This window comes from Dissoconium aciculare (assembly GCF_010015565.1).
Source record: "Dissoconium aciculare CBS 342.82 unplaced genomic scaffold K489scaffold_4, whole genome shotgun sequence".
Classification (NCBI taxonomy): Eukaryota; Fungi; Ascomycota; class Dothideomycetes; order Mycosphaerellales; family Dissoconiaceae; genus Dissoconium; species Dissoconium aciculare.
Genome location: NW_022984954.1, coordinates 81,584 through 109,526, shown reverse-complemented (window position 1 = coordinate 109,526; position 27,943 = coordinate 81,584). Strand labels below are relative to the sequence as shown.

At 54.8% G+C, this 27,943-nt stretch overlaps 11 protein-coding genes across 11 annotated transcripts; 4 read left to right on the top strand and 7 right to left on the bottom strand.

Annotated features, from left to right (window-relative positions):
- Positions 1–255: 255 nt before the first annotated feature.
- On the bottom strand, positions 256–1,182 carry K489DRAFT_169848 (uncharacterized protein). The gene has a single exon (XM_033599361.1). The coding sequence runs from the start codon at positions 973–975 to the stop codon at positions 355–357; it is 621 nt and encodes a 206-aa protein (XP_033460985.1). The 5' UTR covers positions 976–1,182; the 3' UTR covers positions 256–354.
- Positions 1,183–1,292: 110 nt separating this feature from the next.
- Positions 1,293–4,051, bottom strand: K489DRAFT_353464 (MCM-domain-containing protein; the record flags this gene model as incomplete). The annotated part of the gene is made up of 3 exons (XM_033602483.1): positions 3,862–4,051; positions 1,475–3,795; positions 1,293–1,376 (listed from the first exon to the last, which is right to left on the bottom strand). The coding sequence occupies exons 1-3, from the start codon at positions 3,908–3,910 to the stop codon at positions 1,293–1,295; spliced, it is 2,454 nt and encodes an 817-aa protein (XP_033460984.1). The 5' UTR covers positions 3,911–4,051.
- An 845-nt stretch (positions 4,052–4,896) lies between these two features.
- Positions 4,897–5,978, bottom strand: K489DRAFT_368888 (transmembrane BAX inhibitor motif-containing protein; the record flags this gene model as incomplete). Its single annotated transcript, XM_033602985.1, has 5 exons — positions 4,897–4,992; positions 5,062–5,229; positions 5,294–5,389; positions 5,452–5,757; positions 5,826–5,978. The coding sequence occupies 5 exons, from the start codon at positions 5,976–5,978 to the stop codon at positions 4,897–4,899; spliced, it is 819 nt and encodes a 272-aa protein (XP_033460983.1).
- Positions 5,979–6,735: 757 nt separating this feature from the next.
- K489DRAFT_422403 (SWIB-domain-containing protein) lies at positions 6,736–8,534 on the bottom strand (the record flags this gene model as incomplete). The annotated part of the gene is made up of 4 exons (XM_033608239.1): positions 6,736–7,555; positions 7,681–8,199; positions 8,283–8,419; positions 8,522–8,534. 4 exons carry the CDS (start codon positions 8,532–8,534, stop codon positions 7,232–7,234), a joined length of 993 nt encoding a protein of 330 aa, XP_033460982.1. The 3' UTR covers positions 6,736–7,231.
- A 548-nt stretch (positions 8,535–9,082) lies between these two features.
- Positions 9,083–10,025, top strand: K489DRAFT_378318 (uncharacterized protein). The gene is made up of 2 exons (XM_033604385.1): positions 9,083–9,255; positions 9,363–10,025. The coding sequence occupies exons 1-2, from the start codon at positions 9,183–9,185 to the stop codon at positions 9,824–9,826; spliced, it is 537 nt and encodes a 178-aa protein (XP_033460981.1). The 5' UTR covers positions 9,083–9,182; the 3' UTR covers positions 9,827–10,025.
- A 421-nt stretch (positions 10,026–10,446) lies between these two features.
- Positions 10,447–11,213, bottom strand: K489DRAFT_387585 (Sm-like ribonucleo protein; the record flags this gene model as incomplete). Its single annotated transcript, XM_033606339.1, has 3 exons — positions 10,447–10,971; positions 11,044–11,124; positions 11,178–11,213. 3 exons carry the CDS (start codon positions 11,211–11,213, stop codon positions 10,447–10,449), a joined length of 642 nt encoding a protein of 213 aa, XP_033460980.1.
- A 333-nt stretch (positions 11,214–11,546) lies between these two features.
- On the top strand, positions 11,547–12,298 carry K489DRAFT_368884 (60S ribosomal protein L11; the record flags this gene model as incomplete). The annotated part of the gene is made up of 4 exons (XM_033602984.1): positions 11,547–11,549; positions 11,641–11,788; positions 11,857–12,106; positions 12,172–12,298. The coding sequence occupies 4 exons, from the start codon at positions 11,547–11,549 to the stop codon at positions 12,296–12,298; spliced, it is 528 nt and encodes a 175-aa protein (XP_033460979.1).
- A 2,274-nt stretch (positions 12,299–14,572) lies between these two features.
- K489DRAFT_316081 (uncharacterized protein) lies at positions 14,573–16,645 on the top strand (the record flags this gene model as incomplete). The annotated part of the gene is made up of 1 exon (XM_033601131.1): positions 14,573–16,645. The coding sequence occupies one exon, from the start codon at positions 14,573–14,575 to the stop codon at positions 16,643–16,645; it is 2,073 nt and encodes a 690-aa protein (XP_033460978.1).
- A 339-nt stretch (positions 16,646–16,984) lies between these two features.
- K489DRAFT_387582 (uncharacterized protein) lies at positions 16,985–18,535 on the bottom strand (the record flags this gene model as incomplete). Its single annotated transcript, XM_033606338.1, has 1 exon — positions 16,985–18,535. One exon carries the CDS (start codon positions 18,533–18,535, stop codon positions 16,985–16,987), a length of 1,551 nt encoding a protein of 516 aa, XP_033460977.1.
- Positions 18,536–20,773: 2,238 nt separating this feature from the next.
- On the top strand, positions 20,774–21,374 carry K489DRAFT_399897 (uncharacterized protein; the record flags this gene model as incomplete). Its single annotated transcript, XM_033606977.1, has 2 exons — positions 20,774–20,913; positions 20,975–21,374. The coding sequence occupies exons 1-2, from the start codon at positions 20,810–20,812 to the stop codon at positions 21,372–21,374; spliced, it is 504 nt and encodes a 167-aa protein (XP_033460976.1). The 5' UTR covers positions 20,774–20,809.
- Positions 21,375–21,877: 503 nt separating this feature from the next.
- K489DRAFT_316651 (AAA-domain-containing protein) lies at positions 21,878–25,726 on the bottom strand (the record flags this gene model as incomplete). The annotated part of the gene is made up of 2 exons (XM_033601182.1): positions 21,878–22,067; positions 22,233–25,726. 2 exons carry the CDS (start codon positions 25,724–25,726, stop codon positions 21,878–21,880), a joined length of 3,684 nt encoding a protein of 1,227 aa, XP_033460975.1.
- Positions 25,727–27,943: the final 2,217 nt, after the last annotated feature.

Here is a 27,943-nt window from a genome sequence, read left to right as displayed (position 1 = left end):
ACGCCTGATGTTCAGTGAGAATGTTAGGTGAGCAATGTCATTTGCAGCACAGTGACCAGCGATGATCACGGCAAGTCTGTGAGCGAATCTGTTGGTGTTTTTGGGGGCGTGATCGGCAGGACCTGTCCGCAGCTTGTCGGAAGTTCTGGGGGTCATCAGTGCCAACAAAATGCCAAAATGTCAAGGAATCCTTCCTCCGTGCCCTCGGAATTGCAAGAGCACTCCAACAGGAACGAAAAACACCAAAGGTACGCAAACAAAGATAGATTTGAACCACGGGGGGCCGAGCAACCCGTACGCAGCATGTGCCACCAACGCAGATCCGCAACCCCAACCCTAAGAAGGTCCAGTCACTCACGAGGCGTACAGCGTTCCACCAGGCCCCCCAAAAAGCAGGATGTCGGAAAAGGCACAGTACGCACTCCCCTTGATGATCACCATTATTATCACGCGCCTCGACGTGCCACACGGCGTGAACATGCATCCATGCATGCAGTTCCAACGAAGCAGAACCCACGCAGCGGACTTCCAGAGAAAAACCCCATCATGGGTTTTTCTAAAAATTGACACGTAGGGGTGAACACACGAAAGATACGGAGACGAGAGCAAGACCTTGTGGCGAGGCAGGCAGGCAGGCGAGACATATAGGCAGGTAGTGGTGACATCCCTCCCAACCCACCACTTGCACATATCCAGGGAGAAGCAGAACATGCAGGTGTCGTTTGCGCTGTAAATATAGAAAAGAAAAAGGAATTCTTCGGCCGTTCGCACGCGGCACCGCTCGTGCGGGGTGTTCCTGGTCGCAGCAGGCAGCGAGCAGCAGGCAGCAAGCAGCAGCAGGTAGCCGTCAAGCACCGTTGTTCTCGCCACTGCCGGCTGGAAACATAGAAACTTCCGGCTGGTGGTGGACGGCGCGCACTGCTCGTGCGGGATGTTCACCGCTGCAGCAGCGAGCAGGTATCCGTCATGCATCATCGATGGAAACGAAGAAAAATGAGGAAATCAGGTCTCGCAAGGGTGCTGCTGTTGGACGGGCGGGAAGTTTGCTGCTCGCTCGCCTGCTCTCGCTCGTGCACTTTCCATGTCGACTCCCACACCGAGGATTCGGGATTTCTTTTCCTCTCCCGAGTTTCGTTTTTCCCTTTACTGGTGGACTTTGTGTGTGAGTGTGTGGAAGAAGGAAAATCGTTTTATTCAGCCGCCCCTCCTCATGAATCCCATCGCATAGAACGCAGACATGATAGCTTTTCAAGGTGTGTGTGTGTGTGTCCAAGGAAGAAAGGAGCAAGGGATCAAAAGTCCTCATCATCCATGTCGAAATCATCGCCCGTTTCGATAAACACCAATCGCGTGCCCTCGGCGGCAGTTTGCCAGATCTGTAGAGGGGTTGTCAGTAAGGAGACGCGAAAGGAAAAAACCCCCCCAGAAACCAGCCAAGGGGGGGGGGAAGAGAAGAGAAAAGAGGAAAACTCACGTCGATGCTAGCGTACTCCTCCAGCGTCGCCTCCAACTGCTGGACGGTGAAGCCCTTCGCGAGGACTCTCTCGCGCACTCTGCGCAGGTCCATCTCGCCGCGGCCCTCGCCGGTCGCGGCGGCGCCGCTCTCGCGCATGCCGCGGATGAGGTTGAAGATCTTGGTGCTGGGGGACTGGTCGCCGCGGCGGTCGCGGTTGTCGTCGTAGAGGCTCGCCTTGCTGACCTCGACCAGGCGGAGGGCCTCGTCGACGTCGTCGGTGATGACGTGGTCGGCGAAGCGCAGGCGGGCGAGGGCCTGGGAGAGGCGGAGGATGCCGAGCAGGGTGCGCGGGGAGGTGTGGGTGAAGGTCTTGCTGCCGGCTTCGTCGCGCTTCTGCTGTTGGCGGAGGCGGACGTAGGCGCCGACGAGGTAGTCGGAGACGGATTCGGGGACGACGGGGCGGAAGGAGCGCGCGCGCGAGACCCATTGGCGGACCTCGTTGGGGGTGAAGATCAGGCCGCTGCCTTGGGGCTCGGGGTGGCGGTTGTTCATGTGCACGTAGGCGACGTGGCGGGCGAGTTCCTCGTCGCCGTCGCGGGAGGGGGTGTCGAGGATGAGGAAGAGGACATCGAATCGACTGAGGAGGGCGGCTGGGAGGTTGATGTTCTCGACGGGGGAGATGCGTGGGTTGTACCGACCGTACAACGGATTGGCGGCGGCGAGGATGGAGGTGCGGGCGTTCAATGTGGTGGTGATGCCGGCCTTGGAGATGGAGATGGTCTGCTGCTCCATGACTTCGTGAATAGCTGTCCGGTCGCTGTCGTCCATTTTGTCGAATTCGTCGATGCAGCAGGTACCGTTGTCTGCCAGTACCAGTGCACCACCTTCCAGGACCATCTCATCCGTGACGGGGTCCCGCATGACAGCAGCTGTGAGACCGACGCCACTGCTACCTCGTCCGGTGGTGTAAACACCTCGAGGTGCGACCTTGGTGATGTATTTGAGAAGCTGAGATTTGGCCACACCGGGATCACCCATGAGACAAACATTGATGTCACCACGGATCTTCATGCCGTCGCCCATTTCCTTGGTGACACCACCGATGAGCTGCAACAGTAACGCTTTCTTGACGTCGAGGTGACCGAAGATCTCAGGGGCGATCGACCGACTGAGGAACTCGTACAATTGACCTGATTGTTCTAATTCCGTCATGCGACGAATGGTGGACGGCGCAAGAACAATGTTGTCGTATGCCTTTTTGTGCTGGTGGACGTATTGCGCCTCGAGGTATGTATCGGTCAAAAGACCGGCGCGGATCGCCTGGAAGCCCGTGTATGGCGTTGGCAAGAATATACCGGCGACGTCGACTACATCACCGGGGTTGACTTGTCGTACCAGCTCACCGTGGCAGTGGATAGTGAGCTGTCGGGGAATATGTCCGACCGGCACTTGATCGGCCATCTCCTGAATCTTGACCTCCTGGAAAGGCAAGAACCTCGAAGCTCTAGTGGACAGGAAAAGCTGACCCTTGGCACCGTTCATTCGGCAATCGTTCGAGGTACATTCTATTAAAGGTGTGAATTGTTTGGATGTGACGGGCTGGAAGATTTCGTGTCCACATCGATCGCAAGAGTATGCGTTGACCTGGATGGACGGCTTGACATCGGAGACGCGAGTTGCGATGCCGCGGATGGTAATGAGACGACCGAGGTGTTCGCCGCGCACATTCCGAACGGCCATCGCTTTTGAGCTTTTGTCGCTGCTGGATCCTGATGGTGTGAGGGGCTTGAAGTTGAGCGTGTACCGCCGCGTCAACTCCGGCGGGAAGATGGATTCGGGCAAACCATTCTCCACGTTCGCGTCCTGTTGTTGCCGTACGGCGTCGTTGCGTTTAGATCTTTGACTCATGATAATGTCCAGGACATCGTCTTTGAAATTCGGATCCCGCGTCGCCTCCGGTAACGCAGCGTCGACCGCCCGCGAGAAGATCTCAATATAATGGTGTGCATTCCTCTCGATCGACGGGACCAGGTTCAGATTCTGCGCGCCGTCCTCCTGCGCGTTGCGCTCCCACTCCTGCAAGTCGTCCAGATCGACCAAGACTTGTGAGGTGGTCCGATCGGCGACATCCTGCAGCATCTGGACATATTTCAACTTGTTCGGTAGTTGTGCATGGGCGCGCCCGCGCGTCCGCGCACCGCCTCGCGCGCCGTTCGTCTCGGCCATGAACTCGTCATCTTCGTCGTTGTCGCCGTCGGCGTCCAGGCGCAAATCGCCCAGCGCATCCTCCGCCTCGGTCGACGACGATTTGAAATTTTGCAGGAAGTCCACGAAAGCGGCTGTACAATCGTCAATGACCTTGCCGCACTGGCGCATTCCCCGTCAGGTATACATCATCCACCCACCTTGCTGCTCTTCGTAATTGACGATCTGTTTGTACTGGAGGAGCGCCATAGCGCCGGCGATATTGTGAGGTTGTCGCGCAAGTGAATTTCGTTTTCAAACTCTGCGCAATAAGTCGTCCTCTTCGTTTCAAGCACAGATATAGCGAGTATGGCGACGGAGAAGGGCAAAAAAAGAATGGCGCAAGCACAGAGAAACACGTGCATCCCCACGCGTCGCGCGTCGAGGGTCGATATCGTCGTTGGAGAGAGCGGCGGGACAGCTTCGTAGGGCCGGAAGTCGCCGCCGTGCCGCTCCGTCGCGGACGGCCACTGCCGCCTCTGTTCCGAAGTCCAGCGATATCAGAATTTCTCCACGAGCCACAATCTTCCTTCCTTTCTTCTTCTTCTTTCTTGTATGAACAACGCAAAAAACAACACTGCCTTTAAAAGCATTTTCGACTCGAGAGTACCTTTCCCTCACGAGGGGGAGGCTCCATGACGACGAAAACCGTCTGTGCAAGTGGAGAAGGAATTTTTTCTCAGAGGATCTTGGGTGCCGTCGGTTCCATTCTTCCCCATGGAGTCGAGGGCAATGATCAACTGTACATTCTAGATGTGATTCTTTGGGAGTTTTGGGTGTAGATTGAGAAGAAATTCGCGTCTCTTGACATGTAGTAGAAGTCAATACACGGCCTCGACTGGAGATTCACGACGAGCTGCATGATCCTTCTCATCGCGCGGGAAAAGACCACCCTAAGTCCAAGGCCTGACCATGCCCAGGTGCTCAGGTGAAGCCCTTGAAATACGGTAGGAGTTGCAGGACTCGCTCGGCGTGTTAGAAAATACGACCTTTCGTGTGCTTGACGAGGATAAAGTAGAACACTCGAGTGTGCCTTGCCCCATTCATGTCTGCCAGTATCTTTTAAATTCGATCTCACACTAGTAATTTTCGTCCGATTATTTCCCATACAGCCAAAACAGCCCGTGAACGCCTCCCAACCATACATTGTCTCAATCTGAACCAATCCTGCGCAACGGAAAGAAAAAAAAAACCACTTAGTTGTTCGACTGGCTGTTGAGGATGCGCAGGATCGCGAGGAAGAGGTTGAGGATATCGAGGTAGAGGCTGATGCTCGCGGCGATTTCCTCCTCCTGTAAATTTCGCGAGAGTCAGTATGGAGTTCGAGCGGGTAAGACTTTCCATGAGGCGAAATAACGTACCACGTGGTAATGTCTCATCACAAGCTGGGTGTCGACGAGAATGTATCCGCTGAAGATCAGAGCGGCGACGACGCCGTAGCCGAGCTCGACTGCGCTGCTCTTGGGGAAGAAAGCGGCCATAAAACCGAAGATGATCAGGACCCAGAGGGCACCGAAGAGGTAAGGCATCTGGAAATAGCAGTGTCAGTAAATAAATCGCCGTCGTTGGAGACAAGAGAGACTCTGGGCTTACCCATGAAGTGAAGTCGTACTTGCTCTGGCAAGCAAAGAGCGTCAAAGCGGCGAAGATGGCAAGGGTGAAGATCAACGCTTGCAGAACGATACGGCTCTACACATGTGATCATCAGCGGATGTCCCATCAACACTATGTCGCCTCATCTTTCCTCCTACCTCGTAAAAGCTCGTGATGACCGAAATCGAGTACGCCTCCAACGCGGTGAACACGCCCAAGAACGCCAGGTTCATGGGGTAAGACTTGCGCTTCCAGAAGGTCAAGAGCATGAATCCGATGGCGCCGAACAGCGACACCCACATCATCCACTGGTTCGTCTGGATCCAGTTGCGGTACGGCGTGCTGAAGAAGCTGATGGAGCTCATGGCGGTGGTGAGGAGCAGTTGGACGGTCAGGATGGAGTAGACCTTGCGGATGAATTGCATGCGGACGGGGAGGGTGGCCTCGGCGACGGAGCCTCCGAACTGTGGTGCGCAGAGATGCCTGTCAGATTTGGTCCCTCCCTGGGATGGTGCGTTCTCCTCTTACTCACCTTGAAGTCGTCTGGGACATTGTCGCCCTCAGATCGCGGTGCAGGCAGCGCGGTCTCGGCCTGATACGAAGGCGGCGCCTGCGAGTAGCTGGGGCCCTCCTCCTCGAAGCTGTCGCGCGTCGGCGCCGGAGTGTATTTGGTAGTTGCAGCCATTTTGGTCGTGGCGACGATTGTCGATGGAGTGCTCGGTGGCAGCGAGACGAGGTCGGGTCGGGCGGTTGAGACGAGGTCGGGATGGAGGCGAGGATGAGATGGCCTAGGCAGAGTGCTACGGGAGGTTGAGGCGAAGTCAGACAGGCTGAATCCTTAAAGCCGGGCAGAGCATGACGATGTCACGCCTTCCTCACAGTGGGAGAGCCCGGCCGCGGGGGAGGACCCGTGATTATATAATCATGACCCTTGCCAGCACCGGGTTGCACGTGTCAGTCGCTTCGTCTATTGAACGAAGTCCTCCATTGGGAAAAAAAAGAAATCCAATTCTACGTGCATATATCGTTAGACCAGCCGAAGATATATCATCGACCGCATGGGAGAACTGAGTATCCAAAAAAGGCTAGAGAGCAAATACGGAGGAAGAATAGAGGGCAGAAAAGGCGCAAGAGTAGGTAGGCTGAAAGGAAGTAGTCCCTCTCCTCTTCTCTCCTCCAGGGCTCTTTCATGCTCGGCGTGAACCACACCAGTTTGAATTTCTCTCATAGTTCAATCAATCACTCAATCATTACCTAGTGTTTCCAAGGGTTGTTCCTTCCATACGCGAAGCAGTCTCCATCCAGCTCCCGAGGTCTCTCTCTCTCTCTCTCTCTCTCCCCTCTCTCTCGTATGCCTGCCTGCGCGCGAATATCGCCGTGGACGCCTGCCTCGCTCCCGAAGAAAAAATCATCGTCTCCTCGCAAGTCGCTCTTTTTGCCAGGGGTGAAAAAGAAAAAAAAGGAGAACCCACTGTTTCCTTCGTCAAATCCTCCTCCTCCTTTCTTCTTGCTCATATCAAGGATTTTCTTCTTCCCGTTCGAATTCTTTCCCGCTTTTTTGCCACCCCCCCCCTTTCCCCCCCCAAGGACCTCATTTTCATCATTCGGTAGTGGAAGCAGTGGTAGTAACAGTAGCAGCAGAGCTAGCAGCAAGCAATGATAAACGCCTCGCTAAATCAAAACAAATCAAAACACAGATCAGACCAGACCAGACCAGACCGGGTCGGCGGCCGTGGGACGAGGGAGCGCGAGCGCGGAGGACGACGGGCCGGAACAGGGATTTGCGTGACTGGCGAGACGGCGTGCGGGCGCTGGCAATGGAGAGGCGCGATAGGGCACAGCCTCGTCGCCAGCGATATCCAAATCGCAGATCTCGTCTCTCGGCCCCTGCGCTCTGGTCCGGCTCGTTCTCGCGGGAAATTCCTCCTCCGCATCGGTTCACACCTCGACGCCATAGCCTCCTCCCTCTTGCGGCGGCGGCATGTGCGCGCCGTTGACGGCCGCCGCCGCCGTCGCATCGTCCTCCTCCTCTTCGTAGGGGTAGAGCTGCGTGGCCAGGACTTTGTTCATCGTGAACATGTGGACGCGGTCGCTCTTGAAGACGGCGCGCATGCGGTCGTCGCAGCGGATCTGGCGCTTGTCGGCCGGGTCCTGCAGATCGCGCTCCTTGACGTATTGCCAGATCTTCTTGACGCATTGGGGACGGGAGAGGACGGATTCGCCAAGGAGGGCGGCGAGAGGTTCGGAGAGCGCCATGGGTTTCTGAGGAGGGAGATGCGATGTCAGTGGTGGGATTGAAAAGGGCCTGTGTGGTATGCAGCCGGAAGCCAGCTGGGCCTGAAGATGTGTATGTGTGCGTGTGAGGGGAGGACTCCGCCAGTACTTACGTGAAATCCGCCCTTCTTCTCCTTCTCCGGCTTTTCACCGTCGGCGCTGTCCAGATCGCTGTCGTCTTCAGCCTTGACCTTGGCCGAGCTCTTCTTCTTCTTGGCGACTTTGTCCTTTTTCGCGGGGGCCTTGCGCTTCGTCACTCCTCCTCCCCGCGTCGCGCGCGCGGTCTGGTTGAGCTCCGCCTGCAAACGCGCGGCCATGACCTCGTCGGATTCGATCTCAGGCTTGACGGCTGCCTTCTTCACCTTCTTCGGCGCCGGCTCGTCGACGGCCGAGCTCAATCCATCCTCCTCGGCTTCGCTGGATTTCCGCTTGTGGAAGCCAACATAGGCGGGTTTGGCGGGCAAGGCGAGGTTTCGGTGCCCATTTGGCGTGGCACCATTGGTGGCGGGCTGTGATCGCACCGCTGGTACTGCCGGTGTTGGCGCCTCTGCTGGTGCTGCCGGAGCGGGTGATTCATCTCCGCCTTGTGTGAGTTCGAAGAAGCGGGCTTTGATCAGCTTGGTGATGAGGGACTGGGCGTCGCGACACGGTCAGCGTCTTGCCCTTCGAGTGTACGCCCAAGCAGCCGCAGTGTTGCATCTCGCATCTCCCATACCTTTTGTGGCGCGAGGTCATGATCGACTCTTTCCTGGAGACCCTCGCGGATCTGGTTGACCGAGACGGTATTGAGGTCCGACGCAGCGACGATCTGGTCGATGATGCCGGTGTAGGCGTCCCGCTGCTGCGGCGACACTGAGTGATCAGGCATGTCAGCTGCGATCCAGTCCTGCAAGATGCTCGCGCTCCCGAGGGAAAAAGCGATTGTCGATCAACGGGACTTGAACGTGGACTTACGCGATGACGCCATCGTGAGCTGTCGGTGCGGGAGAACGGCGCGAGAGGCGATGGTGAGTATCAATTGGAGGAGAAGAGATGAGGGATTGACTGATGTGTCGGTAGACAAAACATCAAAGTGGACGAGCAGGAATGCGGTGGTGTTGGTGTGCGCATACGGGACCCAACAACACAGCTGGAGGACAGGATTGGGGCCAATGTTGAAGCTGGTTGAGTTTCTGGTGTATAGAGTTAGGTATTACAGTTACGGTCTTGGGCGGGAGATGTGCATTAGACTGGATCTGGGAAGCGTGGGCGGTGCAGGTACTGTGCTATTCACTCACTCTATATAAAGTGCGGGTGCGGTGTCAAAGTAGGGCTTTTTCCTTCTCCTCTCCCGCGCGAATGGGGAACCGGAACTGGAACGGCCTGGCCCCAGACACCAAAGATGGACGGAACGGAACGAGCCTTGTCAGTGACAATCGAACTTGGTGGGGATCTCCTCGGAAAGTCTATTCAGAACCCTAGGGCTGGTGAAGACTCGGGATGTCCTCTGGCTGCTGCTGCTTACCCCCCGTGACTCGCGATATGGACCACTTGGAAGGAGTACTAATATAAATAAGAGTCAGGCGTCTGAAGCATATACAACAACTGACAGAGGTGAAGGGAGATCATGGTCAAAATGAAGCCGGAGAGCTTGTCCATCGCAGCGTTATCACGGCTGTGCTCCCCGAGTCTGGCGGTCCTCACAGGAGGTAAGTCGATCTGGGTGATGAGACAGGTGCCTGCGTCACGGCCTGCAGCAGCGACCCACCAGACGAACGTGACGAGCGAGCTAATCACCGCCTTGGAACTTGCACAGAAACCATCATACTCGGCTCAACCGTCGATCCCGCCACCATCACCACCACCAGCATGAGAACCCCAGCAACAACAACCTCCTCGTCCTCCACCTACGACCAATGGGGTTTCGCAACCACCGGCTCTACAAACAGCGCCCAATTATTCACGATCCAAACCTCGCCGCCGGATGATCCTCGGACTGGCACTGCGAGCACGAAGATCACGACGACGGCCACAAGTACAGGAAGTAGTAGCGTCAGGACTGGAACGAGCGATTCATCGTTCGGGCCTGGGACTACGACGACGACGACGATGGGTTCAGAAGGGACGGCGACAGTGACGGGTCCTGTGAGTATGGCGACAGGCCCAGCAGCGACGTCGACGGCGCCCGTCAGGCAAGGTGGCGCAGTGAGCGTGGGGAGGTCGAGTCCGCGGGTGATTGCTGCCGTGGCTATGGTGGCGGGAGCGGTGTTGGGAGTCTGAATGATATAGATTAATTATTTTTTAATTATCATAGAGATGGTGTACGTCGTCTCATATCCTCGACTGGAACAAACATCGGGCTGCCTTTGAAGCGGAGTGCAAAATCATTTCGGAGAGCGACGAGCGGGCAAACAGCCGTGACGGTCCACAGGGAAAGACGGGTTGACAGGTTCAGATTGGTTTTCTCAATCTATCATGATCGCTGGGATGAGTATTTGGTACAAATTCCCCTTTCCTTTCTCACGGGTAAGCAATTGAGCTGGACGCCTCTCATTCATAATCATGCTGACCTCTGTGGATCCTCCTGCAAATGGAAAAAAGAGCTCCTTCCGCGAACTGTGCTCGCCTGATGACCCGTCCTGGAAATGTGAGGAGCGCTGCACGTTCTGGATGGTCTTCTCCAATAAATGGACGTGGAGCTCGTTGCTGTGCGAACATGATCTACGACCGCGCTTGCGCCTGCTGTGTCCATCCGTCACTTGATGAAGACATCGCTTTGAGGCTGATCGCGCGAATACGAGAGCGGTGCTGACAGGCTGCTTGGAGCATCTGCTTCATCCCGCAAGGCCGTTCGCTGTGTGATGACAGATCTAGATATCACGACGTTGCCGTATCTGTCATCATCGTCCTGGTGGAGGGAATCCACCTCCCGGCGGCTGGAAGCCACGACCTCCTGGAGGGAACCCAGGCGGCGCGCCGAAGCCTGGCGGTGGTCCTGCGCCTGGTGGAAATCCTACAGGCGGAAACCCTGGAGGTGCGCCTCGACCAGGGAAGCCTTGTGGCGGTGGAAACCCAGGTGCACCAGGGAAACCAGGTCCTCCTATTCCTGCGGCAGGGCCTTGCAATCCGATTCCTGCTCCTCTTCCTGCTGGTCGCGCTGTACCCGGTCCTGAGAATGCTGCGCCGAGGTTGGCAGCGCCGGGAGCAGTCTGTCCGAGTCGTGCTGAGGGATCAGCAGGTGGTGGTCCATCCATCGAGCAGGACACCACTGTAGCTCCACGGACGATGGCCAGACCGAGCATGCGCTTCTCTTCCGTCTCCACCAATGCGCCGTCCTTGGTACCTGGCGCCGAGCCAGCAGGTTGCTTCGCCTTGCGCTTGACTTTTCGGAACTCTTCACAATCGGCAAGGACGAGGTTCATGTGCTGTTCAAGGAAAGAAAATGTTAGTAGGAGATCTCTTTTAGATGCGCCGTAAATTCATAGCTCAAAACTGACCTTGTCGAATGCCAACATTTGGCCCACCAACTGACGTCCATCAATCATGGTAGCACGCATTCGGTAGTTGATGTATCCTTGCTGCGCATGATGTTAGAGTATACCAATGTCGTATCCATTCATTCGAGACTGACCATCTTTCCCTGCTTCAAGCTCGGGTTTGCGGCCATGCTGAATATCTCGCGTGCCTAAGCACGACTTTTGATGAATGAGGGGTGTTTGTACGAATCTGCCGTGAGGACGTCGCAGGTATCTGTCGTGGTATCGATTAATATATTCACAACTTTTCGCTCCGCGCACACGACATGCTATTGCGACACGCGAAGTCTTGAGAAGCTCAGACGATGTCGCCGGAGTTTAGCCGAAAGTTCATGACTTGGCGCCAAGACTCACATCGGCACACCACCTGCCAAATCTTAGAGCGACTCCAACAATACGTCAAATTCGAGATATCTCGAGATCTATTCTACAACACACCAAATTTTTCCGTCATCACCGTCAAAATGGTCAGTACACGCGACAAAATTGCGACAATGCATATTTGCATGGCGCAGCAATGCCTGTTGAGAAAAATTGGCTGACATTCATCCCGATCAGGCCGAAGAGAACGACAAGACCGGCAACCCCATGCGCGAGCTGCGCATCCAGAAGCTCGTGCTCAACATCTCCGTCGGAGAGTCTGGTGACAGACTGACGAGAGCCGCAAAGGTGCTCGAGCAGTTGAGCGGTCAAACCCCTGTCTACAGTATGTCGATTCAGCAGGGAAACCCCTCACCACCCGGATTCAATTTCTGATGAAAACCTCCTCCACAGGCAAGGCCCGATACACTGTCCGAACCTTCGGTATCCGTCGTAACGAGAAGATCGCTGTCCACGTCACCGTCCGTGGCCCCAAGGCTGAGGAAATCCTGGAGCGTGGCCTCAAGGTCAAGGAATACGAGTTGAGGAGGCGCAACTTCTCCGAGACCGGCAACTTCGGTTTCGGTATCTCCGAGCACATCGACTTGGGTATCAAGTACGACCCGGGTATCGGTATCTACGGCATGGACTTCTACTGCTGCATGTGCGTATCATCCATTGGAAGTCGATTAACAGTGGGCCGGACATGATTCTGACTTTCTCTAACAGGACCCGACCTGGTGAGCGTGTCGCCCGCCGCAGACGATGCCAAACTCGCGTCGGTGCCTCGCACAAGATCAACCAGCAGGAGACCATCAAGTGGTACAAGAGCCGCTTCGAGGGTATCGTCCGGTAAACAAATCAACCTGTATCGAGACGAGCAATTTTACGGCGAACTTTTTTTTCTCTCAGCATGGCATCATCACTCTCAGCCTTTTCCTCGGGACGGTGAACTACAGCAAAGGAGTAATCTGCTTTTCGAGCCCACGGGACGGCGTATTAAAAGAGCAGGGGGTTTGTGGATCGGGAGTCACGTTTGTGTGATGGCGAAGGGTGCATCGTCGCTGCACATGGTGTGCAGAGGGATGTCGCGGAGATGGGACGGGAAGATATCGGAACAATACTTCTTTGGCCTATCGATTCCATACACACAAAAAACGACTCGCTTATGACATGAGCAAGATCTTCTTTTCGTCCTCGCACAAAAAGAGAAATGGAGGCAGCGCCGTCACCGGTGTCTTATCATGCCGCTTAACCATTGATCACTGCCTCATCGTCCGAGTCGTCCACGGTGAATCGCTGTCGTGAATTGTTGGCGATTGGTCAATCGCATCCGTGACAAGGCCTGTCGACCTCGCTGCCCTGACTCCGCACCTTGACCGAGCAGCCATCGGTCAACGTCCAGCCAATCTACCCTCTGTCACTACGTGTCGACCGTCTGTCGTTGGCTGGCCTTGACCGACCATCACCCACAAAGCACCATTGTAGACATGTCTGCCGCCAGGTAGTTCAAAACATCCTTGGATCGTAGTTGCTCCAGGGATGCAATCGGTAAGCTACTATTGACCATGATTACCTCGTCAAGGGCTTGTAATGAGGGCCGATTACAGACAATCGTCTCCGTTAGCTGGAAGTATTTCGACCAGAAGCAGATCCGAGACGGGGAATGCTTGGCTTGTAAGATTGGTGTATGGTCGATACATCACGGCTTTGGTCAACTAGCACGTATGATATGATATTCAGTTTATTCCAACATTTGAGCACTGCTCGACCTGAATCGTTTCGCTAGGAGCTCATGATGTTAACACACCAAGAAGGGGCACGGCTAAGTAGTGCGACAGGTCTGTTGCACACACGCGGAGCAGTTTTATGACTTCACGCCATCCTGCTGAACATCTCGGTATTTTGAGACGTCGCCTATCGCACTGTTGTTCCCTACCATGCAGACATCGTCTCTGCCGTCGACACTGGCATATGTGTGTGTATATTGCCATGTCCCTCGACAGACTCTCTACACGAGGCTGCCTCGATGCACGATGTCGAAGACCACCACATCGTCGCCGGTGCAGGCGCCACATGTTCTCTCACGGATCGGACGAGGCGTTCTTTAGATGGGATCGTGATCGACAAGACCGCGATATATATGCCAATCTTGCGTTTCAGCTCGGCATCGACCTCGTCGACGACAGTCACCATATCGATACGCGATCTCATATATCTCGAATCGAGGGCAATTTTCAAGCGCGAGGGAACAAGCGCCATGGCGTTGTTTAATCAGCGATTCGTGTCAGCATTGGCGTGATCTAGCACCGCACGAAGAATCTTTGCTCTGCTGAGAATGCCATACCGCACCTGGTAGCACGATGTTATAAGTATTGAATGATGTGCAGCTAATTACGATCCCATGTGGCAGCGCGCAGGGAACCTCGCCTGGTCGAACTAGGTCGAGGACGGAGACTTCACGTTCCGTGGGCCAACTGCAACAATTTCCCGAATCCAGGTACAACCGCTCAGCCGGACATCACGGAAAATCACCTCTTCTCCCATATATGATGCACGGGAATACAGACTGTACAGTGCATTGGTCTTTCAGTCAGACATGCTGATTCAGCGGAGTTCGATCCGGATCGTCGCTGAGCCGGAAGCGTGAAATACTTCAAAGGTCCATCCATCCCCAGTCTCACCACTCCAAAGTGCAAATTGGCAAGCAAGCTGCGATTGCGTGTCCCTTGCAGCGCGAATACGGAACGCCTACAACGATCCTAGGCCGGATCCTCACTGTGCCGTGCTATGAGCGGGTGGCCGCTCTCACTTTCGAGACGTTTATCACGGGCAAGTCTTGCTACCTACCGCACGATACAGCGGGAATGAAATGCTCCCGGCGGGCACCGTATGCTCTTACCGTGCAGTGCGTGCACCCATGTCGGTCGTTGAATCTTCCACGTGTGTCCGTGGTCATCGTCGCCCGCATGTCTGACGATTGATGCGCCATCCAACGGTCATAGAACGGAGGTGCGTCTGAGTGACCTGGAAGACGATTATTACTTTCAATCCAGGTAGGATGTCGTATCTCTTTCATCGCTTTCCCATCATCCTCATATGACCGTCTTCCTGCCTCAAACGTTGCCCAATGGTCGGCATACCCCACTTGACACCGGCTGAGGTGGATGAGTTTGTTGCCCATTTCGACCTGGACGGCGATGGATGCATAACATACGACGAACTTCAGCAGAAGCTGGAGTCCAGCTACGACACTCTCCAACCGGAGACGAACCATAACCAACCACACCTCGACGCTCGGAGGAATGTCCAACGCGACCTGTTACGTTCCATCATGGGCGGCGAGTCCCATCGTATCCCTGTCGACGAGTTCAAAAAGATCGTCGCAAACTGGGAAATACCCTCCCTCGTGCCAGACAGGCTTGCAGCACAGGTGGAAGATGATTACCTGAAGCGCGTAGGATGGGGTCGACGACTGCGTGCCATGTGGAAGGTCAACGGTCTCAACTACATCTTCTCCATGATCGTCATCTCTTTACAGATCGGCCTGGGCGTCTGGGAATGCGTCAAATTCAGCACGAGTCCCAAGTATCAATCCGCGTTCGGATGGGGAGTCGGTCTAGGTAAGGCTTGTGCCGGAGCTCTCTATCCGACGATATTTTTCATGCTGCTCAGCATGTCTCGATGGGCTTCAGCGTGGATGCGCCGTTCCCGCTACCTCTGCCGGGTGGTGAATTGGGACGTGTCGCAGTCCTTTCATATCAAAATGGCCGTCACGGCTATTGGTCTGGGCACACTACACGCCATTGGACACATGGCCGGAACGTTCGTCTATGGAAGCAAACCAGATCGACAGCCTGCTGTTGCAGCCGCGATAGGCGCAAATTTCGTCCCGATGACATATTCCAATTATCTAAGATTGGTCCCAGGCTGGACCGGTCTCGCCGCACTTGGCCTTTTCTACATCATGGCGCTGATGAGTATGCCCTTTGTACGCAAGCGGTCCTACGAACTTTTCCAATTCAGCCACTTGTTGATGTACCCCATTATGGGCCTGCTGATCGCGCACGGCACTTCTGCACTTTTGAACGCCCCTGCGCTTGGCTTCCTCATCATACTACCCACCACTCTCATCTTCTTCGAACGGCTCGTGCGAACATTCCAGGGTCTCCAAAAGATACCCGCAAGTCTCAAGATCCTAGACCATGAGGCGGTGGTCGTCACGATCGAAATGCCGAAGCTGCGGTTCTGGCGGTATGACGCAGGACAATACGTGTTCCTGCAAGTCCCAAGGATATCCTTCTGGCAATGGCATCCTTTCACCATCACCAGCTGCGTCGGCCGCAAGTTGACGCTGCACATCAAAACAGACGGGAATTGGACAAGCCAACTTCGTGGAATTGGCGAGAGCCTGGATTTTGTCGGCATCGACGGACCATTCGGAGCGCCAGCCCAACGCTTCTACGAATTCGACCAGAGCATCATCGTCGGCGCAGGGATCGGCATCACGCCCTTTGCCGGGATCCTCAACGACATCCAAAACCGCGAACGAGCTCACTGGAAAAACACTCGCCGGAAGGCATCGCGGGCAGGAAGTCCCAGCTCCCACCGCGAAGCGAAAAACAACCCCACAACCTCCCGCCAGCCCAGCATCACTCCACTCGCCAGCAGCCCCAGCGACAACCCAGACGCCTGGCAATCCTACGCCCTCGACACCTACCGGCGCGTCGACTTCCACTGGATCGTGCGCGACCAATCCCACCTGCACTGGTTCGCCTCCTTACTCAACCGCATCTCCTCTGCCCCCGGCGACGCATCCTCCTCCTGCTCCTCCCACCTCGACATCCGCCTCAACTACCACCTCACCACCAAACGAAAGGACCTCCCCACGCACGTCTTCCACGCGCTCCTCGAGAAGACCCACCGCACCACCCCGCTGCACCCGCTCTCGCCCCTGACAGGCCTCATCGCCCCGACGCATTTCGGCCGACCGGACTTCGAAATCATCCTCAACGACCACTACGCCGAGATGATGGCGTTGTTCGCACGCGACCCGAAGAGGAAGAGGAGGGTCGGCGTGTTCTTCTGTGGAGCCCCGATCCTGGGACGCATCCTCGTCGATCTGTGTCATCAGATGACGCTGAGGGGGCGCGAGGATGGGAGTCTCGTGGAGTATCATTCGCTCGTTGAGGTTTTCAATTAGTTATCGGGGGAATTTTCCGCTGTGAGGGGAGGAAGGGAACGGGGAGATGTGCATGTACACATACTTCTAAGGAATCTCGCGGTGGGGGTTGATAGATTGTTGGTTGGTTGTAGTGGTGAGATGTGATGAGACATGAACATTATGAACTGCCATTTTGGCTTGTTTTCTCTTTTCCCCTTTCCGGGATCTCTGTCTCTGGAATTCGTCATTTGCGGATTTGGTTTGGTAAAACTGTGAGCGACTCCGATCGGACGAAGTTGATAACATGAAATTGCCAATTCGTTCGCAGTCATAATCTCGTCTCATACACATTAAAAAGAACAGCAACAACCGCAAGGTTCATTCCCCTCCCCCATCCTCATCGGAGAAGATCTCGATCCTCACAATCTCCACCTCCAAACTCTCCAAATCGAGAACCACCACCTCGCCCGTCTCCCTGAATCTCGGCACGCTGATCAAGCGAACTTCCTGCCCCTGCGGCCCCTCAATCACGCCCGTCTCGAACCGCGGCTGGTTCCCCATGATGTAGATATGCGGACACTCCTTGATCACAAATTTGTCCCCGTCCTGGAACGGGTAGCAGGGGAGTGTGTCCGGTGCGGTGGGGGCGGCGAGACGCCAGCGGAGCATGGCCTCCATCATCTCCGTCCGCTCGTCATTTGAGGGGCCGGCGGTGGGGGAGGCGGGAGTGATGTATTTCAGGATGTCGTCGAGGGTCTGGCCGCCGCCGACGAGGAAGCGCCAGCCGTCGCAGTCGAAATCGCAGGGGTTCGTCGTGCTGTCGAACCAACTCGGCGGCCTTGGCTCCTTTTGCGAGGTCGCCCCGCCGAGTTCCATGTAGGCGCGCGAGTGCGGGAACATGGCGGCGTGGATGGGCTGTTGCGGCATTACGGTCGAGGTGGGATCCGTGGACCCTGGGAGGAGCGTTATGGGGAGGGATGGGAGGAGGGCGGAGAGCCAGAGATCTAGACGATCCGAGGGCGCGGCGTTGTAGCTGGCGGCGTCGTAGCCGTATTTTTTGATGTTGGACTTTTTGGCCGCGATCGCATCTTCCCTTGACGGGATCGGGGAGCTGTGCGAGAAGGAGTTGCCCGCGATGATGAGCCGTGAGATGTCGGCTGCTGAGGTCTGCCCCGATGCTGAAGCGATCTCGCCCATGAGCCATTCTTGTAATAGGTCCAATGCGAATGAATCGCCTTCGTCTCCACTGAAAGCTAGACCGGAGACGATTGCGACTTTCCCGCTCGCCGATCTCTTCTTGAGCACGCTCTTGCCCTTAATCGCAGCATCGCCATCGTCTCGTTCCCACCTCGTCGGTTGCCGTGGTAAATCCGGCGTCCGCAAATCCAAAACCTCGAAATCACCATCCTTGTTCTCCGTCCCCAGCACCGCAATAATCGTCCCCGTAACAAGCACCACACTCTTCAACGCATCCCCAGTCAGCCGCAACCTTCCCGACTCATCCTCCAACATGACCTCCTCGCCCGCGCCCGTATACCTCTCCCTTGGCGGTGGCGCTGCAATCCAATGCTCTTTCCCCAAATCATCAAGCACATTCGGTTTCAACGGCATATCCATGTAGACGGTGCCGATCACCCAGCAGAGATCTCCCTGGCGGACATCTAACACTCGGTCGACGTAGCGAGCTTGTTCGCCGCTAATTTCGAACTCTGAGAATGCTTCCGTAGCGACGGATTTCACCGCTGGTTTGAGTTGCGCTAGCCGCGCGAAGTACATGTCCGCGAATTGTTGCTGGTAGTGTTTGGCTTCACCCCGTGGGAGATGGTAGGTTGTGAGGGGGTTGTAGAGCGATGGTTTGCGTTCTGAGACGGCATATTCTTGATCGTTGGGCTTTGTTAAGAGCGATCCGCTCTCTGGAGTGAGATCCATGATTTTGTGAGTTGGTGATCTCCTGGAGGCGTGGTGAGGATGTGGTGAGTCTCTTCTCAATGTCTTCACTGGATATACCAATTTAGGAATTTCTGGGAGACGCGATTCTGGGGGACGCGAAGTGGCTTTCGCGTGTCTCGTGGGGAATTGTGCTCGCGTGTGGATTGGCTGAAATCATACGGACGCTAGTGGATGATTTACATATGTCGAGAGGTCGGGGGATGCCGGCCGGGGGACGACGAGGGATCGGAGAACTTCGGCAGATAGGTCGAGACGACACATTAAATCCAGAGCATCTCGGTCGCGTTTGGAAGTATAACAATGAGCTTGACCATGGTCCAAATTGCTCAATATTTGACTTTCCAGGCTTCATCGTTGCTATATAGACTCCCAAGAGGGAAATACTGTGTAGCGCATCATTGTGCTGTTGAATGGATCGTACAGAATGTGAGGATCTCCCTCCATGTGGAGCGCACTAGGTGCCAGATCCAAAAGAAACAACGCCGTTCATCTTTGGATATGCTAACAGATATCATGGTCAAGAGACCGAACGACAACGATGGAGTTCATCCCTGAAGGTTTCGTCTCTCCCGATGCAAGTTTCGCCAAAGCTAAGGACCAGTGCAATTCTTGCTTGACGCTTTGAAGTCTGCGTGCTGTAGCGGCGAGATAGAGACCAGAAAGAATCTGCGGACTTCAATGAATATCGTCGACGGCGCAAGTGATCGATGGTCTGAGCGGGATAGACTGTTCTTCCACAAAGATAAGCACATGGGTGCAGTGTGCCTGAACCTCGATATTGCTGGGTGGATCAAATCTAGTGCTCATGTAGTTCCTTTCAACTATCTTGGGTACACAGCAGAGGCTTGATCGCGACAGTGACACACAGTGGCTCGCCACAAATATCATTCGCCATCGTCTTGGCGAAGCGCTTCGACCTTGACGCTGGACAAGGATGTGAATAATGTTACGCATTACGTTAGCTCTCGGATTGTGCCAACATTCTCCCTCGTTGTTGGTACAAGTACTGCGACCGACCATGTTTTGCGTTTGCACCGTGATGAATGCAACCTCTTGCCATATCGTGAGGTTTTCAGTGTTGGGGAATGCCGTGCTCAGGTGTTGGCGCAGGCTGTGATTGTTGGGCCCAGCCTGAGATTTTCCAATCCATGGCCACGAAATCAACAAGCGCCATCGCTTTATTTCATCGTAAGTGACCGAGAATCCAGCGCGATGATGAACGGTCGCACATTGGACGCCAAAGCCACGTCCGCCGAAGCGCCAAAGGCTACAGGAGGAGAGGACACCCGAGCAGCGTAGCTCAGGCGAGATGTTGGATTTACGATGGCAGGCAAATGGGGTATCCCTTTTAATGTCTGGTTCACACAAAATGAACTCACGGGAGGGGATTTCCGCGATCTACACGCCATTAAATCAGTGGGTCTTTCCAGTTGGATCAAGAGGCACTTAATAACGGGCGTCGTGCTGTGGGAACTGCGCTTTGGTATGGAGGTGAGATTCCGTTTACACGATTGCGATCCTGTACTACTTCTATTCGAGAAGTAAGCCATACAGATCTCTACCGAAAATTCGACCTGGAACAACCAGGTAGCTAGGCATGCATGGAGAACTTATAACAAATCTTGAGATAATTTGTGGGTCTTGTTTGATTTGATTCGATCTCTGTAAGAGAACCGTGCTACTCTGATCAGTATCTAGCTACCAGTTGAACAAGCTATTCAGACTCCGTCACGACGTTAGTGTCAGTGTTAGTTCGCCTTGAAGAGAGAATTTCCTATAAAATGACTATTGTGAGGTCGAATCTTCACTCAGAAGTGAATGTCACTCGACTCTGTACGCATGCGCTCTCGGAGTGACGCCTTGAATCGATCAGGTAGCATGTAGATGGGACCGACAGGGATCAGGTATCTTTGAAAATTCCTCAAAAGGGAAGGTTGTACTACCACACCGATCGGCTCTCGTCATTCAGCTCGAGAGCAAATCGAACCTCGACGCCTTCAAACCTGTCGACTTGTCTCTGGTACATTGTGTGTGAGAGTGAGCAAGAGGTATCACGAGTTGCATTCTTACTCGAGAGGGGCTGCCGTGCTTCGTCGTACATAAGTTCTTACACGATGCTTCTGCTGTTCGACCCGATTTCCTTTCTGGTTCATGCGATTCGAATAACAGAGCCAGTCCAGTTTCTCGTGCGAGACTACATCAAAGATTCCGCTAGCATTTCACTGCATATTCAATACACCATTCCAGAACACAATGCCGAACATAGAATTCTATCACATCTGGCACCAGCTGATGCCCGGCAGACATGAGCCAGGCAGCGGCTTCGTGGGCTTAAGCGGAGGTGAAGATGAAAGAAGGCAAGACTTCGTATCCCGTCACCCTCCAACGCATGCAAATACTCTGACCACGCCGTATCAGCCCTCCGCTTCTGCTATTTGACAACCTCGACATGGCCTGGACATACTGCGATGCCAGGAACAAGGGCGAAGACTCAAATATCGAGGAATCATACCTCGATTTGTACCTCGAAAAGAACCACAAGCAGGGCTTCTGTATCGCTGTCCTTTCCGTCGACGCCGACGTGATCAAACCACCTCTGTTCTTGACCGTGAACGAAACGGAAGCGTACCACGCTGACGACAAGAATTGGGAAATGGAACACGGCGCTTACATGTTCGCCCGAGACCATTTGAAGTATTTTCTCCTCAAGATCGCGGAGGAAACTGGCGCGTGGGGCTTCCTGACGGAGCCCAAGACGTCGCAACAATGGGTCAATGTTGAGAGGCTTCAGAAGGAAAATGAGCTGAACGATCCGTGAACACCGACTTGTCCTCACTGCCAGCACTACCCAACGGGTACTCAGGGTAGAGTCGCCATGGGTGGGGCACTGAGTGTCGAGCAGACGTAATTTCCACTGCACGCAACAGTCCTTCAATTTACCTATCCTTCCTTGCCGGTCGTCATAGCCTGTCGTGCGTGCTTAGGTTTGCATCGAAACTTAATCATGACCGTCTGCTCGAAATTCACTGTGTCTACTTGACTCGACAGCACTTTCCCGCGCTGCTGTCATGCTCGCCAAAGGTTGTCGGGGTAGACAAATCATCGTGACTAACTCGAAGTGGTAATTTCCTGATTCGACCACAACCCTAATCAGAGATCAACCAACCACCACAGTGGTAATCACCTATACTTACATGAGACCACAAATCACAGCCGGTAACCTGCGTACGGTACATCCATTTCCACAACCATCAAAGATACACAACAAGCTTTTCACATTTCTTCGCTTCGCCCCCTAACATCCGAAACCTGAGAAACAAACTACATCAAACTCGTCCGTCCTCCAATCTCAGTAGGTCCCTGCCCATCTGACATCTCGCCATTCCTACCCACCACAAACTCCTTATAAATCGTCGCCAGCCTTCTCCTCTCCTGTACGCTGATGCTCGCACGCGTCGTCTCCATACTCCGGAGAAGATGTCTCCACTGGATGACCGGCTCCTCATTTTTACTTGCGGCGCCGGTATCCTCTTCGACGGCGGAGAGGCCGCGGAGACTGCCGGTTGCGCTGCCGCTGACGCTGGCGCCGGAGGCGCTGCGGCCGCTGACGCTTCCTCCGCCGCCGCCGTTGACGGAGAGCGCGCTTAGGTGTGAGAAGGAGTGCGTTGGTCGCGACCCTGTGGATGTCGAGGCGATGGAGGAAGTGGAGACGTGGCGCTCGGCGCGGGCTTTGCGGCGGGCGGTTTGCATGGAGGCGAGACGGGCGGCGATGTTGGCGCGTTCGGCGGCGAGGGCCGCGGGGAGTTGGGGAGGTTGGGATGGGGTGGAGGAGGAAGAGGCGCCGTTGGCGGTGGGGATGTCGCCGGCGCGGAAGACGGTGAAGTCGACGTTTGAGCGCGAGGAGTTGGCGCCGCCGGATTTCTTCTTGCCGAAGTCGTTGGCTGCGGCGTCGCTGCCGAGCACGTCTTGGATGGCGTCGAGGTGTGCGTTGTACATGACGGCTTGGAGATCGGCGCCGGAGTAGCCTTCTGTCCGGCGGGCGACTTCTTCGAGACTTTGGGAGCTCCCCGAGCGAGCGTGGTGGACGGCTGGGTCGAGTTTGAGTTGACCGGTGATGGCTGTCAGGATGTCGAGTCTATCTTCGGCGTTAGGCATGTCGCAGATCAAGCTCTTATCTAGACGACCTGGACGTAGCAGAGCAGGGTCGATGAGATCTGGACGTGAAGTGGCGGCGAGGACATAAACACCGCTGAGACCTTCGGCGCCGTCCATCATGGTGAGCAACATGTTGACCACACGATCTGTGACACCGGTACTGTCATGGCCACGCTTCGGCGCGATCGAGTCGAACTCATCAAAGAACAATACGCAAGGCTTCGCAGCCTCGGCGCGCTCGAAGAGATCACGTACACTCTTCTCGGAGGCACCGATGTATTTGTTCAGGATTTCTGGTCCTTTGACAGAGATGAAGTTAAGACCGCATTCACCTGCGACGGCAGAGGCTAGCAGTGTCTTTCCACAACCGGGATACCCGTACAGTAAGAGACCTGATCGAAGACGCAGGGGACACTTGGCGAAGAGCGGCGCGTATGTTGTTGGGTATTGCAAGGTCTCGAGCAGGGTCTGTCGGGTCTCCTTTAGACCACCAATTGCGGAGAATGTGGTTCGGGAAGATTGCAATGTGACACCGCGTAGTGAAGCTGGCGTGAATCCTTTGAGCGCGGCATCGAAGTCGCCACTTGTCAAGACAACCTCATCTGACAGCGAATCGTTGGTGACTGTTCGGATGAGCGCTTCGCTGCGTGCTCGAGAGACGAGGAGAGCCAGATCACCAGGCATGTACCCGTCGGTTTGTCCAGCGACGGTGAGGAGATCCAGATCTGACTCGTTGCTGACATTCCTGCTGTCATCGGCTGAAGAGGGCCCTCCGTCAGAAACCGAGCTCTCCATCCAGTCGGATGCATTTTTGTTGGCGGAATCTCGGGGTCCGCCGTTTTGTTCACCGTATTGTTGGGACTGGCGAATCAACATTTCTAGAACCCTCCTACGTCCATCCTTGTTTGGTGCTTTCAAGGCGACGATATCACGAACAACGTGACCACCCACAACGACGTTGTTCAGCGACTCCTTTGCTTGGGCAGTGGCGAGCATCACGACGCCGGAATCCCGGCCACACCATTCCCGGACGACTGTGCAGAGAATCTCCGAAACTTGTCGACTACGACCATTTGCATCAACTTGAAGTTCGGTCTCTGTCGGGCAAAGTTTGTCCAGATCATCGAGGACAACAAGTGCGCGACCGCCGAGGCGAGCGCCCCATGAAGCTGCTGCAAAGACACGGTGTAACGTATCCTTGATGGTCTTCACGCGAGTCTCGTCGGTAACCAGTGTGCGACAAGAAAGATGGATGACGTTAAAAAGATACTCGTTGCGCAATTGATTCGCAAGGAGTTGTGTGAGGGAAGTTTTTCCCGATCCGAGACCGCCAGTAAGGAGCACTGACGATGTGTGTAGAAGGCTTTTGCGAGTCTGCTCGATGAGCGCATCGATTCCAACCATCTCTGGTACTTCCTCGACCAACTTCTCACCTGGCGGCCATTGCGGACCTGTGGTTCTCGCCGTCTCGGGTTGCATGACCACGTCCAGTTTTCGATCACCGCCCAAGAGCCAATTTGTTCGGGCTTTGGAGGGGTCGCCTGGCGGTACAGGTTCGAAGTCTAGGATGCCACCTGGCCAGCCTGCATGCGGCGGTAGTAGCATACCATCGGTCAAAGGTCCATCGAGCAGAGTTTTGCCAAACAATGACTTCACTCGTAACGCAGCTTCTTCTCGTTCCGTCTTTGACTCGCCGCCGAAGCGGATTCCAGACGTCTTCTTCTGCGCGGCAGAGGCCGCGAAAGGTGTGATACGTAGCTTTTTGACAATGGCATCCTTGCTGGCCTGCTGTGAGGGCTCTTTCAATGCCGATGCGGTACGTGGAAGCGGTGGAGGCGCGGCATCAATGCGGACAATTCCTCCCACAATACCTGTCGATCCGAGCGCAGCGCAGAGCAGACTCGAGAGAGCGACATGCCGGCTGTCAGGGGCATCTTCCCAAGTGCATAGCTTCGCAACGACTTTTGAGGCGGGTTGTTGTTCAGGAGCGGGTTGACTTTGAGGATCGACAGGTTCTTGCAGACCGGCGGGCTTGACCACAGCCACCGAGACCCAGGTGACACCACGGAGGGTCTTGGAGTGGAGATGTTCCCGATCCAGCCAGATCTTGAGTCCTTCATCATTCATCTCTTCAGTCTCGTCTTCAAACCACTCATTTCGAAGCTGCCGTGTGACACCTCGGAGGAAAATTGGCGGTCGTGCTTTCTCGATATCATGCTGGCTCTTGTGCCTGACGGTACTAGTCGTGCTTCTCCCACCCACACTTTTCTTCCCACTCGTGGTGCTTCGTGCATCTTTTGTGCTCTCGGGTCGTGAGGAGGACCGCGCTTTCCGGGTCTTGGGAGCAACGATAACTTCAGCATCAGGCGAGATCTTGACGAAAGGTTGCGTACTTGATGGTGTGGGCGTGAGTGAAGTGACCGTGATGTTGGCGGTGGATGTAGGCGTCAAATGCAGCTTGAGAGGATGCGGGTGTCCGACGGCGGGATTAGGTAGAGCGCGCACTTGACTGAGGAAGTTCATCTCCAAGAAAGAAGAATGCAATTCGATGATCTCCCAGTCGGTGGCCGTCAACGGCTCAATGTTCACCGTATGCGCCAAAGGCGGATCAATGTGTAGCGAGATGTTGACCTTTGCACCCTCATTCAATCCCAGAAGCCTCGCGAATGTAGCATCAATCTCCACGACGGCCACCTCCTGCTCATGCCTTCCCGTCCCTCCTCTTATGCCATCCTTACCTACGACCGGAGCGAGTTTCGGCTTTGACTGCATTCCCGTCCACCCAAAGTAAACCGACTGGGTCGCAGAAGTCGCAGCTTTGCTTTTGGCTGGATCGCCCGTGGTGGATTTGTATGCAATTTCGACAACGACATTTTGAACCGCCGTGTTGCTGTTGACAAGCAATCCCACCAGAGATGCAGGAAGGTTTACGAAGCAGTTCTTCAGGGCCGGCAGGAGCGCGATCTCGGCAGTGGTGCTGGGAGATCCTCCAGAGGCGGAGCGTCGAGAAGACATTGCTGCTGCGGCGGCGGCGGCGGGCCTGCTTGTGTCGTGCGCGCGCACTCGTGTGATCTGCGGTGGTCGCGGCGCCTAGGTCGGTCTGAACATGGGCGAGCTGTAGATGATGTCTATATCGCGTATCTACATATGCATGATGCAGATGTGAATTGGCGGCGCGACGATTCGCGAATGGCAATGCACTGCATAATTGTGCATGTAGGGTCGTGTCGCGTGGGCCAAAGCCGAGGTCGATGCGGGCAGAATCTCGGGGGTTTCAAGTCATCGAATATGGAAGCAGATTGGCACGGAAACAAACTGTTCGGCGCCATTCAAACAATTTACACACCAAAACACTCATGTTGAAAGAAGCATCCATGAGCCTACTTCAAGATGTTCACGCAGCTTATCGATCGGAACAGTCGTGGCCCAGTAAGATGGAGTAAACTCTGCCCGAGAACGCTTTGCCACGGTACAAACGTCTCTGGCCGCAGGTTAATGATCAAGACCGAAAGGACTTCGCCCTTCATGGTGACATGCATGTTCGTCGAGGATGCCATGTGACATTCGAATCTCCTACATTTTGTCATCATATATCGGAATCATGTATCCGAGCCTGCGCACGTGAGCACACTTGGAGCGGTGGGTGATGTTGCACGGATCCGCTGACGAATGGTCCTTCATGATTTGTCGTGTGCGAGATGAGGCTGACAGTAGGACGACAAAGCTGTTTCATCTCGCGACACAAGGAGTCTTGCGAAATGTTCTTTGGAAACCAGACGATCTCTGCGCACCAGAGTTACCTTCCTCATGCACGCGAAAATTCAAGACTTAGTGTCGCGACATCTTTGTTCACGCAGAGGAAGTTGCTGTGATTTGAAAGCCCTGGTTGGGAGCCGCTCCCTTTGATGCTCGTGCAACGCTCGTCGAACATGGGACGATTCACAAAGGTGAAGAGGTGAAGAGAATGCTTGTGTCCAGGAGCCACTGCCGTGCTACGCACGTTCCGTGCACCTGATCGTGTAGATTTTTAATTCCCGGAGGTAATCACGACGGACATGGCGGCCGACTGCATTTGATTCCCGTCTTTCATGGGCGCCTGCATGATCCGCTCTGCTTATGACCCAGTGCGTGTGAAGTCAAGCAAGGACATGGTTCGACCAGTTCACACTGTTTTGAATCTGTCATCATGTTTCGTCGGAAGAGCCGTAGAGTTGACCAAATTTTTGCTTCTGATTTACACGCCACGATATTTGTGAGGATTTCGAGAACACGATGCTAGGAACGTGACCTGACGTCTGGTTACACTTCCGCGACCCGAGCCGCAAACGTGTATACCTGCGGATTTGCGCGACGATATTTGAAAGAAGATATGAAAGAGAAGATAATCTCCTTTGTGATGACGCGAGTGCGGTGCCTAGGTGGCAGGTCGGAAGATGATCAGGCCGCCTAGAAGGCTTCTTTGACGGGCGACGAGAGTTTGTCGGTCTCGGATTGGTCCTTTTCGATTAATTGCGAACAGCCAATCTACAGGCGGGCGCCGCTTCATGTGCCTGGGTCCATCAACTACGACCCTCGCTGATCCCAAGTAATAAATCAACGGTTCACGATCACAAGATGCGGAATCGGCGTATAGTAGATCTTCGAGGGGTCAAAGATCTGCATTCAGCCTGAATACTAGACAGATTACGCCATCTCATCGGAAGGGCATGTTTGGGAGTCCTTTCACATACTCCATCGATCCTCCAACCAAACCTCCCGCCCAGGTCGGCGTTCGTTGCTGCAGGTGTACGTAAAGTACAGTCCATGTTGAGTGTTATTACAGTGGGCCGGTTCTGCCACACCCCGCCAAAGCCAGGGAGCCATGTGAAGGCATGGCCCATCCCTGCAGCCGATTGGTAGTTTATATTATTTGAGCGCTAATCTACACAGGATCGATGCAGCTCGGTCTCATTCTTGGTCACGCCGACCCGTCCAACCATGTCCTTCGCACACTCGCGGCTGACGACGGATGATCTGCTGGCGCGTGCGAAGATCGTCGTCGTGGCGCGATGACCGCTCCTGACGACTTCTGCCGTACGGAAATGGCCAGGGAAGGAAGTGTCGTCCGTTTCGCTGACGACATAGAGGTGTTGGTGATTGTGCTTGCCATATATTACTATACTTGTATAGCAGACTGATGCTGATAGATCCGAGTATCCAACGGTACATGTCAAAGTGAGAACTACCTGTCAA

What these genes read in the sequence shown, in the direction of transcription:
- K489DRAFT_169848 (XM_033599361.1), bottom strand. Translation starts at nt 975, where the DNA reads ATGATGCATGACGGATACCTGCTCGCTGCTGCAGCGGTGAACATCCCG.
- K489DRAFT_378318 (XM_033604385.1), top strand. Translation starts at nt 9,183, where the DNA reads ATGAAGCCGGAGAGCTTGTCCATCGCAGCGTTATCACGGCTGTGCTCC. An exon ending in TCTGGCGGTCCTCACAGGAG is followed by an intron (nt 9,256 to 9,362) that starts GTAAGTCGATCT and finishes GAACTTGCACAG; the next exon opens with AAACCATCATACTCGGCTCA.